Below are 12,629 nucleotides of genomic sequence, written 5' to 3' on the forward strand. Positions count from 1 at the left end.
GAAAGTGTATTTTTCTGTGATAGGGGTTATTGATAATATGGTAAGATAAAAGCTGATCATTCAATGGCGGTAGGGCTGAGCGATATGACCAAAATCTCATATCCCGATATAGGTCATTTCATATCCCAATACAGCACATTTCCCGTAAATTCAATGAAAATATTGTTTATATAAAATTACCACATGTAAAGGCCTATTTCTTATTACATTTGGAATTATACTCAACAAATAAAAGGTACTTACTCATATTTGAATATTTCTCCTTTTATTTAGAACCTTTGTGCAAATGTTCAATTAAGCATGTGACAAAATATAAAATATTAACGTATCAAATCTAAAAAGGTAAATAGAAAATACTTAAACTATAGTTGCAAACAAAATAAATTGGCCTAAAACGTGAATATGGTCTAAAATATCCAAACCAAACATAACTCTTTAATCGTAGAACTGTTTGAATTGGAGAAATAAACAAATTAATACAGGCCTAACAAATATTGGTCTGTACCAAATGTAAAACATGGAACACTTTCCAGTTTAAACTAGAGCAGCAAAATAAGGCTCACAAATAAATATCTAAAAGATAACAAGTAAACAAAACACTCCTTCAAGGTTGAATGAACGTTACAGCATTATATGAAAACAACCTAAGTGCTGCAAACAAATTCTTTTTTTGGGGGGGGGGGGGGGGGGGGGGGGGGGTCTCATCCCTAGACTCTCTCTGTACTGTTTCACATGATTCTTGCGTAGGTGGTAAAAGAGACTAGCGGTGTTTGAGCCTGACCGGCCTGCGGCATCTTTTGCGGAGGGTGGTTTTCTGGGAGGGTGGTTTTCTGGGAGGGTGGTTTTCTGGGAGGGTGGTTTTCTGGGAGGGTGGTTTTCTGGGAGGGTGGTTTTCTGGGAGGGTGGTTTTCTGGGAGGGTGGTTTTCTGGTCTGTGTCAGACTTTTCAGACCCAAACCACGTCCACGCGACCGAAGTAGCCTCTCTTTTAGGTCCGAGCTCCGTGTCTTCCCGCGCTTTGTGTCACGTTCACTCTCCTCCATGTTTGTTGGTGTTGCAAAATTCCCTTCCACACATGCCGCAAAGCGTCGTCCAATTGACGAAAGATATTGCCTTAAAGAGTGTGATTTGCAACACAATGAAATAAACGATACGGCATAATATGAAACGATAGACGTTTCTATCGTCACGCGATATATATCGTCATATCGCCCAGCCCTAAATGGCGGTGTTACATTTCTGCATGGATCTCCATGAAAATAAATGTTTATTTGGCCTGGAATACGTGCAATGTTTTTAATATGAGCATTTCGATTATTACTGTTATCCCGCACGCACACACACACACACACACACACACACACACACACACACACACACACACACACACACACACACACACACACACACAGTTAAACAGCTTACAGACAGCAGAGACACACAATTCACATTTGAAGACTGGTCATCTTAGGTGGGTGACAGGCAATCTGTTTGAGTTGACCACAGGGAAGCACCTCAAGCCCCATCATAGTCTCCAGAAGGGCTGTACTAAATCCCTAGGGTGTCTGTGAATTGCACTACACAAACAGACTCCACACACTGAAACTTAGAAGGAGGACCGAGACCTATAAATCTCCTAGATTTACTCCACTGTAAAGTAAAGTATGTTATGTCCACAGGATGAGGAACATGTCTGAAGGGAGGGGGGGTAGAGGGGGGGGGGGGGTAGAGACTATAGCCATAACACAGGTGTTCGCACAATGTGAAGTATGGAGCTGACACTTTTATCACAGGCTGGGTGGGGAGGATGCATGTGATTTATACACTACAGGAAAAGGGTTGAGGACTCAATGAGTAGTTCACTGTAGTTATTTATTTGTTTATTTACTGTCTCGATCTTATTCAAATGCTTTGAGTAGATGCAATGGGGATTAAATAACTCTGGACCAATGTCTTTTGACTTATTTTTTGGGCAACAAATTCGGTGTTAAGCCCAAGTCACTCAACTCAAACTGTCGGTCTATAGCCCAAACATATATAGTCAACATTATAAAATGTGCACGTAATGTACAGTTAGCCTGGCTAACAAAGCCAAACTATGTTATTTACTGCTGCTCTTTAATTAACGTTATTAACGTATCTCTTTTTTTAATAGGTATTTTCTTAAAACTGCATTGTTGGTTAAGGGCTTGTAAGTACGCATTTCAATGTAAGGTCTACACCTGTTTTATTTGCCGCATGTGGCAAACACCATTAGATTTGATTGCCCCAGTTGCACCACACCGTCTGGCATGCCAGGCTACTACTGTACAGTATAATCTGTGCATAAAGTGCTTTGAGCGCTTGGGAAAATTGCTCTATAAAGGCAACACTTATTGTGCCGAGTCACAAGGGGAAACGTACCTGAGGACACTGCCTACAGTAACGTGAAGGAGTTGCAAAAGATGAGGAGCACTTACTCGCACAGCAGGATCCCGTTCTCCAGGCCTCCCCTGAAGTCCTTGTCACCGAAGCATCTGCCTGTGACCGCCTGTCGATCAGAAAGGAAAAACAAAGATGGCGTCAGCTCCCTTGTTCGTATTCCTCATTGCTCCTTCAACCTTTTAGGTGCTGCAGTGTTGGTTAAAAGTCATGCGCAACAGCTATTCCTTTTCCTCTGTCTCAGTGTGCCACCGTCTTTTCTCTTTCAAAAACACCAGTCTTTCCTTAGTTGAAGATAAATAACTACAAAATGCTATGTTTTTTAACATTTGCCTACTTTAATAGCACGTGAAGAAGCATGGCCGGCCGAAGCGGATGAAAGAGAGTGTACATTAAGCAGCCCACGTCAAACTGTACATCATCGTCCACTAACCAAAAACCCCTCTGCGGGAAAAAAACCCAATAACCTTTGTTCTTGGCGCTTAAAGCTTTTCCTCCACAAACCTCCAGATAAAACCGCCAGAGCGAAGAGGAAGAGAACGAGAAACTAAGTCTATTCGGTAACGCTTGCTAGTTCACAGCGCTAGCTAACAAGCGGTACGCTAACAAGCTTGACATAAGCTGCCATCATCCCCACAAAATCGCTCTCTGGGGCCGCTCCAGGCCACTAATTGGTTGTGACATAAGAGATTAATCTCTACTAGTAGTTCAGTGGTCTCTTGGTGGGGGTAAGCTATACGTTTGCATGCTGTTGCATGACTGGACTAAGTCCACATTTGTCACTGTGGTCTAAGGCCTAGCCTAGCTTAGCCTATACATTCGAATAGGATATTTGGATGTATATGCTAGGCTGTATTGTTCAAATGTACATTTGTTATTTTCTGTCTTAACTGCAACACATTTTTTTAGCATCCAAAGATGACAGTATGCTTATATACTGTACTTCAGACTGGTATCAGGTGCAATATCATAGAAAAGCACCGAAAAAGCTCCTTCCAATTTCAAGCAGAGCAACACTTAGAGAAAGCATTGACTAATGTCAGCACGCTAATTAATACAACTTATGATGGAAACCTCAGCAAGTTAGAGTACCTGTTCACCTCTTGACCTTTCAAGGTTCCTTGACCTCTAACCTGGAAGGTTATGTGTTCAGAAGGACATCCTCCTCACACACATCCCAAATCCTGGCAAACACAATGTTTACAACACACACACACACACACACACACACACACACACACACACACACACACACACACACACACACACACACACACACACACACACACACACACACACACACACACACACACACACACACACACGAATTACAACCGTTTTACTCAAATATCAGCAGTACTTACTTTAGTAATCTCTCCTCACTCAAAAACCACCTCTACCCTCCCCCGCTGTCAGACTTGTAAGTGCAAGACAAAGTTAAAAGTCATTCATTTTCACATAGCAAAGAATAGCCATTTAAAAAGTAGCCTATCTTCGGATCGTTCATTTGGAAGCCAAAAGCCAAAACAATTAAATTCCCTGACTGGTCCAGTTCCATTTATTAGTACAGCTGTGGAAAAAAGTGTGGAGATTGGGGATATACAACGACTGGCTGGCTGGGGTGTGCATTTCTGTCAGTTCTTTGGCTCATTTGGACTTGGACGGTGTACAAAATAAACGGACTGCTGTATGTCAGTGAGTAGGCCAAAATGTTGATCTGTGTTGGGTGGCGGGTGAAACAAGCACTACCACCTGGTGTGTGTGTGTTACAGATCAGGCTAGTGTGCTGACGTTGGGGCCATTCACTACGACTATTCATACGGTGGGTGAGAATTGTGAACCCGGCATTGTCTTCCCATTGACGACAAAAGTGATGAGAGATGACATTCTTTTTGGGAGGCCTGTGTCACTGTGTGAGGTCCAAACGTCCAAACATTAACCTGTCAGAAAGCATTTGGTCCAAATTATGAGCATCATTTTAAATTGCTGTATAGTTTTCAGTGTAAAATAATACAGTGCAATGTAGACTAATACAGTGTCAGACTCCAAAGTAAAGTATCAGCCTAGATGTGCTTTAATACAGCAGCATATTTCACTCTAGTGATGATGACCTTGATATATCAACGCATGATATATTTCTGAGCTAAAATTGAGGGTAACGGCAATGTCTACCAGGCTTGAATAATGGCTTACGTCAACCGGGTGTCCACTGATTCACCTGATGTGGACTCGAGGCATAGAGGGCATCAGCAGATGGCTGTGTTTCATCAACTGAACAGGGCTGGGGGATACAGTATGACATCTGGTTATTTTTTTTTACCACACAGAAAGAGCTGCAATGTACTGTAGCAGAGGGACAAAACTGCACCCACTCATTCAACCAGGCTGTTTCAGGCAAACAGGCCCACAGCAGTTTTGCTTCACTAAAGAATCATTCTTTTGAAGGAAATTCGGAGGCTCTAAAATACGACGACGACACACGGCTTCACATACAACTATGAAGTAAATAACCAACAAAGCTCAATACAAGTGCCTCAGGCCACAGCCACAAAATGCACTGCCCTCGGGGTTACGTCCATAAACCTGCATTACGTCTTCCTGGTCTGGAGGCTGGCTATAACACTGCCTGCGATGGGCCAATTGGACGTCTGGGCTCAGAATATCGAGGGGCTCTGTTTTTCTCCTTGCCTGGCCCCTCTTTGGCAGCCACTGTAATTGTTAAAGACCCTGTAATTCCTGCACGTCTGCTTGTCTCATACGAGCTGCCTCGACACACAGACAACACAGAGACCCGCTAAGGCTGAAAGGAAGCTGGTAGAACTCGCGCAGGCCTTAGGCCCACCACCACACCCAGGCTTACCTCATCATAGAGATTTCTGGCTGGGGGGGGGGGGGGGGGGGGGGGCTGATCGCTAAAGCAGGCCCGTCCTGGCTAATATAGCCCCTCTGGGACTTGTATCAGGAAGCTATAGTCTAACATGGCAGTAAAAGCTGAATTAGTTCTTAGCACACCAAGGGAGGGTCCTTAGACTGGAGCCTAACTGTACTGTGACAGGTTAAATTGAATAAACACACAGCTCCCTGAGTAAAAATGGCCTTGGGGTCAAGCGCCCAGGAGAGTTTGACCCCAAAGTCTAATTGACCCTTTCGTCTAGTTCAAAGTTGAAAACCCTTTAATCCAGTTCAAATGTCAAAAGCCCTTTAGACAAAATCCTGTGACATAAGACCCATCAAAGGGCCAACATTTTCCTGAACAGATGTCTCTCTTTGTGGAAATAGACTTAACTGGACCCATAGGGCCCAGCCAATGAAAACAGAACTATTACCATATGGTAATCTCTGGGGTATTTCCATGGAAAGCTACCTGTCCCAAATGAATAACCGGTAATTCCAGGTTCACGAAAGGTATGTTTCCGTGACTGCAGGAGTGTAGTACGATGTCCCATCTAGGGATGAAAAGGGTCAGAAACTTTCCGGTAAATTTCCAGAATTTTTCCTGAAATTATTCATGGGAAGATAAGCCCGGGAGTTTGGGGAATTATAAATTAGCTTATAACAGTGAACCTTTTTTGTGGGATACACATAAGGCAAGTCTAGGTCTTGTGGCAAATATCCCCAATTCAATGGGATTGCAACCCTCTGCATGCATAGTGCATTCTTCCATCACATGTATAGCTGACTCTCAAGATCTTGCACACTAATGAAATGCTGTTGAGCCCACAGTCTGAGCCAAGGACTACATGCTTTCTTGTAAGTTTTGATTACAATACTGGGTGGGGTGAAAATATTTTATGACTTACATGATTTTTTGTTAACTAGTAAATAGTAGCCTACAGAAAAGTGTGTTTAAATCATTTCCAACTTGTTAACAATTTCTGCTAGTTAGTTTTTGCTACCATGTGGGTTTTAGCTTGCTCGAGCCTGCTAACTAATGAGTGTTAATTCACCTGTTTCCATACATGTTTCATTTTAAAACATGTATCTTACAAAGGAGTTGTTCAATCTAACCGCTTAAAAATATATCTGTACATGGAATTGTGTCATTTTTTTCTCGTCTTTTTTTCCTTCTAATCTTTACAGGAAAATGCCATGGGCACTATCTTATGTGTGGAGAAATTTCACTGCAGCTAATGTTGGTGGAAAAGCTGTGTACATTTGCAAATACTGTGCCAAATCATATGTGAAGAACGCAACATCTGGCCAAGTGCATAAAGTTGATGATGAATGATGAATCAGACACCTTATCGATAGCAAAAGCTCATGGTGCCCCTGGAATCAGATTTTTTTTTTTTTTACTCAATGGAGGAACGTAGTCAGATAAATGCTTTTGAATGTCTTTCTGAGCTGTGTATGCAACTGGTTCACCTCTGATGCTCACAGGCAATGTTTATTGGAAGAGATTTATGAATGTCCTTGCCCAGCATACACCTCTCCAACCAGACATGCTTTATCTACTCATTTGCTGGATGCAGAGATCAAGTGAAGGTCAAGCAAATTATAGAGAAAGCAGACTGTATTACAATCATCTCTGATGGGTGGCCGGATGTTCGTCGGCAAAGAATAATTAACTACATCATCTCCACCCCTCAACCAGTATTCTACAAGAGCACAGACACAAGGGACAAGAGACACACCAGTCTCTACATTGCAGATGAGCTGAAGGCAGTCATCAATGACTCCTGGACTCCACACCATTTGCACTGGTTACAGACAATGCTGTGAACATGAAGGCTGCTTGGTCTAAAGTGGAGGAGTCCTACCCTCACATTGGCTGTGCTGCTCATGCATGGAATCTGCTCCTCAAGGACATCGTGGCACTGAAAACAATGGATACACTCTACAAGAGAGCAAAGAAAATGGTTAGGTATGTGAAGGGTCATCAAGTTATAGCAGCAATCTACCTCACCAAGCAAAGTGAGAAGAATAAGAGCACCACATTGAATCTGCCCAGCAACACCCGTTGGGGTGGTGTTGTCATCATGTTTGACAGTCTCCTGGAGGGGAAGGAGTCTCTCCAAGAAATGGCCATATCACAGTCTGCCGATATGGACAGCCCCATCAACAGGATCCTCCTGGATGATGTATTTTGGGAGCGAGTAGTAAGCAGCCTGAAACCTATAGCAGTAGCCATTGCACGGATTGAGGGAGACAATGCCATCCTGTCTGATGTTCAGACTCTGCTTGCAGATGTTAGAGAAGAAATCTGTACTGCCCTGCCCACTTCACTGTTGCTCCAAGCAGAGGAAACTGCAGTTCTGAAATACATCAAAAAGCGTGAAGACTTCTGCCTGAAGCCCATACATGCTGCAGCGTACATGTTGGACCCCAAGTATGTTGACCAGAGCATCCTGTCTGGTGCAGGGATCAACAATGCCTATGGTGTCATCACTACCTTGTCTCACCACCTTGGCCTGGATGATGGCAAGGTTCTTGGCAGTCTGGCAAAGTAAACTTCCAAGAAGGGAGGGACTTTGTGGATTGGATGCTCTTTCTCCTGTTGCCTCCATCAGCCTCCAAATCCCACCAACATCAGCAGCCTCAGAGCGCAACTGTTTGTTTGGGTACACACAAACCAAAGCACGCAACAGTTGGAAAGTGGTTGGAAAGTGACAGTGAATATGAGGCCTCAGAGTCTGATGTTTAAGAAGTGGACATTGAGGAGATCCAGGGAGAAGACATGGAAGCCTGAGAGGAAGACAACCAAAGATTTAGTTTCTAGACTATCATTTTACAGATGTATGTTGAAAACATTTTTGGTAGATGCGATGGATCATTGGGGATCATTCAACATTCCCTTTCTTTTGCTGTTCAGTGAAATCACTCCATGTGAAGAGTCAACTCATTTAATTAACTAAAGTTACATTTGTAACTCAATTGTATAATTTTTTTTCTATTGGAAGGATTTAATAATTTGCAATTATGTCTACTTATGATAAGGTAAAATGTTTGTTTCTGTCTCCATAGGATATGGTAAATATATCCAATGCAAAAAACATCTACATTTAAATGGTATTAATATTAATTTGCATATATTTCCGTTAATTCCTATATATTCCAGTTAAATCCTAGTGTGAATAACTAGTGTTATTCGGCAAAGCCTAGATAGAGATCATGGTTTTATAAAGTAACATATACAGTATACAGTGCCTTCCGAAAGTATTCACACACCTCTTTACTTTTTCCACATTTTGTTGTGTTACAGCCGGAATTGAACATTTATTAAATTGAGATTTTGGGTCACCCTTCGACACACAATATCCAATAATGTCAAAGTGGAATTCTGCTTGTAGAAACTGTTCTAAATTGGTTAAAAATGAAAATCTGAAATGTATTCAACCTCTTTGTTATGGCAAGCCTAAATAAGTTCAGCAGTAAAAATATGCTTAACAAGTCACATAAGTTGCATGGACTTTGTGTGCAATAGTTTTAACAATTTTTTTAAAGACTACTTCATCTCTGTACCCCAGTACATACAATTATCTGTAAGGTCCCTAAGTCGAGCAGTGGATTTCAAGCGCAGATTCAATCACAAAGACAAAGAAGGTCTTCCAATGCCTTGCAAAGAAGAGCACCTATGGGTAGATGGGTATATAAAAAAAAAGCAGACATTGAATATCCCTTTGAGGATGGTAAAGTTATTAATTACATGTTGGATGGTGTATCAATACAACCAGTCACTACAAAGATACAGGCGTCCTTCCTAACTCAGTTGCCAGAGAGGAAGGAAACCACTCAAGAGATTTCAATACTATCCAAAATGACAGATTGAAAAAAAAGGAAGCCTGTACAGACTAAAAATATCCCAAAACATCCATCATGTTTGCAATAAGGCACTAAATTAAAACTGCAAAAATGTGGCTATGAAATTCACTACATGTCCTGAATACAAAGGGTTATGTTTGGGGCAAATCCAACACAACACATTATTGAGCACCACTTCATATTTTCAAGCATGGTGGTGGCTGCATCATGTTATGGGTATGCTTGTTGAATCAAATCAAATCAGATTTTATTGGTCACATACACATGTTTAGCAGATGTTAATGTGAGTGTAGCGAAATTATTGTCATCAGCAAGGGAGTTTTCCTAGAAGGAAACCTGGTTCAGTCTGCTTTCCTTCAGACTCTGGGAGATTAATTCACCTTTCAGCAGGACAATATAACCTAAAACACATGGCAAAATATACAATGGAGTTGCTTACAAAGATGACATTAAATGTTCCTGAGTGGCCTGGTTACATTTGTGACATAAATTGGCTTGAAAATCTATGGAAAGATTTGAAAATAACTGTCTAGAAATGATCAACAACCAACTTGACAGACCTTGAAGAATAAAAACAAATATAATGTGCAAATGTTACACAATCCAGGTGTGGAATGATCTTGGAGACCAGAAGGACAGCTGCAATCTCACAGCTGTAATCTCTGCCAAAGGTGATTATAACATGTGGGTCCTCAGGGGTGCAAATACTTCTGTAAATTAGATATTTGTGACCCGTTTCAGGAAACTAGGCGTATGTCACAAATCATGACTTCACAGGAGAGCCATTTTAAGTTTGATTTTTTTAATGTGTTGTTTTGGCAGAAATGCCTTCTGGGACATGTGAACTTTCATGTGCCTTAATAAAAAAAAAGATGTATGCCATCTGTAAATACCAATAAAATTGTTAGATTACGAGCCTTGTTGGTTAAGCGACAGAAAAGGTCAGCAACCTTCCCACTAGCCATGATTGGCTGAGATAATGAATGGGTTGGACATGCTGAGAGAGGAGTTTGGATTGGTCTGCCATGTAGAAGGCTGCTGTCTATTTGAGCTGGTCAGTCTGTGTTGGTGATCCTGTCAAACAAGGCTTTTTAAAAAATGTATTGTGTAGTGTAGCTACATAAGTGTTTCTCTCCACTTTCTGGAGGATCAAGTTTTGAAATCAGTGGAATTAGAGTATGATAGCTAAAGAGACGGAGACAACACCTGTCTCAATTCCGAGTCTCATCGCAAAATGTCTGAAAATGTATGGAAATGTGATATTTAAGTTTTTATTTTTAATACATTTGCAAAAACATTTGAAAAACCGGTTTTTGGTTTGTCATTATGGAGTATTCTGTGTAGATTGATGAGGGGGAAACTATTTAATCAATTTTAGAATAAGGCTGTAACACAAGAAAATGTGGAATAAGCCAAGGGGTATGAATACTTTCTCAAGGCACTGTAGACATTGTGGTATAAGGTATAAATAAATATATAAGCATATAAAGTATATAAGCATCCAAATAAGTATAAGTATATAAAAATAAGGTATTAAAATAGTATAAAATTGAGTGATACCACTACAACAATAATACAGTCATTTACAACTTGCACAGCTGGAGGAACTAAATCACCTTTTTGTTGACAGGACAAAACATAGCACAAATACACAAATGTTGTGACTGCCACGTTTTACCAAGATATACAGTGGGGCAAAAAAGTATTTAGTCAGCCACCAATTGTGCAAGTTCTCCCACTTAAAAAGATGAGAGAGGCCTGTAATTTTCATCATAGGTACACTTCAACTATGACAGACAAAATGAGAAAAAAAATCCAGAAAATCACATTTTAGGATTTTTAATGAATCTATTTGCAAATTATGGTGGAAAATAAGTATTTGGTCACCTACAAACAAGCAAGAGTTCTGGCTCTAACAGACCTGTAACATCTTCTTTAAGAGGCTCCTCTGTCCTCCACTCGTTACCTGTATTAATGGCACCTGTGTGAACTTGTTATCAGTATAAAAGACACCTGTCCACAACCTCAAACGGTCACACTCCAAACTCCACTATGGCCAAGACCAAAGAACTGTCAAAGGACACCAGAAACAAAATTGTAGACCTGCACCAGGCTGGGAAGACTGAATCTGCAATAGGTAAGCAGCTTGGTTTGAAGAAATCAACTGTGGGAGCAATTATTAGGAAATGGAAGACATAAAAGACCACTGATAATCTCCCTCGATCTGGGGCTCCACGCAAGATCTCACCCCGTGGGGTCAAAATGATCACAAGAATGGTGAGCAAAAATCCCAGAACCACACGGGGGGACCTAGTGAATGACCTGCAGAGAGCTGGGACCAAAGTAACAAAGCCTACCATCAGTAACACACTACGCTGCCAGGGACTCAAATCCTGCAGTGCCAGACGTGTCCCCCTGCTTAAGCCAGTACATGTCCAGGCCCGTCTGAAGTTTGCTAGAGAGCATTTGGATGATCCAGAAGAAGATTGGGAGAATGTCATATGGTCAGATGAAACCAAAATATAACTTTTTGGTAAAAACTCAACTCGTTGTGTTTGAAGGACAAATAATGCTGAGTTGCATCCAAAGAACACCATACCTACTGTGAAGCATGGGGGTGGAAACATCATGCTTTGGGGCTGTTTTTCTGCAAAGGGACCAGGACCTCCTTCCATCAGCAAGGGCATTGAAGATGAAACATGGCTGGGTCTTTCAGCATGACAATGATCCCAAACACACCGCCCGGGCAACGAAGGAGTGGCTTCGTAAGAAGCATTTCAAGGTCCTGGAGTGGCCTAGCCAGTCTCCAGATCTCAACCCCATAGAAAATCTTTGGAGGGAGTTGAAAGTCTGTGTTGCCCAGCAACAGCCCCAAAACATCACTGCTCTAGAGGAGATCTGCATGGAGGAATAGGTCAAAATACCAATAACAGTGTGCGAAAACCTTATGAAGACTTACAGAAAACGTTTGACCTCTGTCATTGCCAACAAAGGGTATATAACAAAGTATTGAGATAAACTTTTGTTATTGACCAAATACTTATTTTCCACCATAATTTGCAAATAAATTCATAAAAAAATCCTACAATGTGATTTTCTGGATTTTTTCTCTCTCATTTTGTCTGTCATAGTTGAAGTGTACCTATGATGAAAATTACAGGCCTCTCTCATCTTTTTAAGTGGGAAAACTTGCACAATTGGTGGCTGACTAAAAACTTTTTTGCCCCACTGTAGCTATGATAAAACATCTCTGGGCCCCTCTCAAACCCCCTTAACCTAGAGAGAAATGTACAATAGGTATGAAAATAAACACATCCAAGGACTCCATCATCTGTGCATTGTGTATCATCAGTTTGAAGGAATTCTATGCGTGGGGTCCTCTATATTTCCTAGGGTTTGTCTAACTATTTGAGGCTTCAACAGTTCAGCCAAAGGTCATGAGAGGGA

At 41.3% G+C, this 12,629-nt stretch overlaps 1 protein-coding gene across 12 annotated transcripts in view; it reads right to left on the reverse strand.

Moving 5' to 3' along the window:
* LOC110505152 (LIM and calponin homology domains-containing protein 1) overlaps nt 1–12,629 on the reverse strand; it is a 155,371-nt gene that overhangs the window by 87,508 nt on the left and 55,234 nt on the right. For all 12 annotated transcript variants that reach the window (XM_021584176.2, XM_021584175.2, XM_021584170.2 and 9 more), the window contains exon 2: nt 2,459–2,529. In XM_021584176.2, coding sequence (XP_021439851.2) covers nt 2,459–2,529 — 71 coding nt within the window. The remainder of the gene's footprint in view (nt 1–2,458; nt 2,530–12,629) is intronic.

This window comes from Oncorhynchus mykiss, chromosome 31, assembly GCF_013265735.2.
Source record: "Oncorhynchus mykiss isolate Arlee chromosome 31, USDA_OmykA_1.1, whole genome shotgun sequence".
Classification (NCBI taxonomy): Eukaryota; Metazoa; Chordata; class Actinopteri; order Salmoniformes; family Salmonidae; genus Oncorhynchus; species Oncorhynchus mykiss.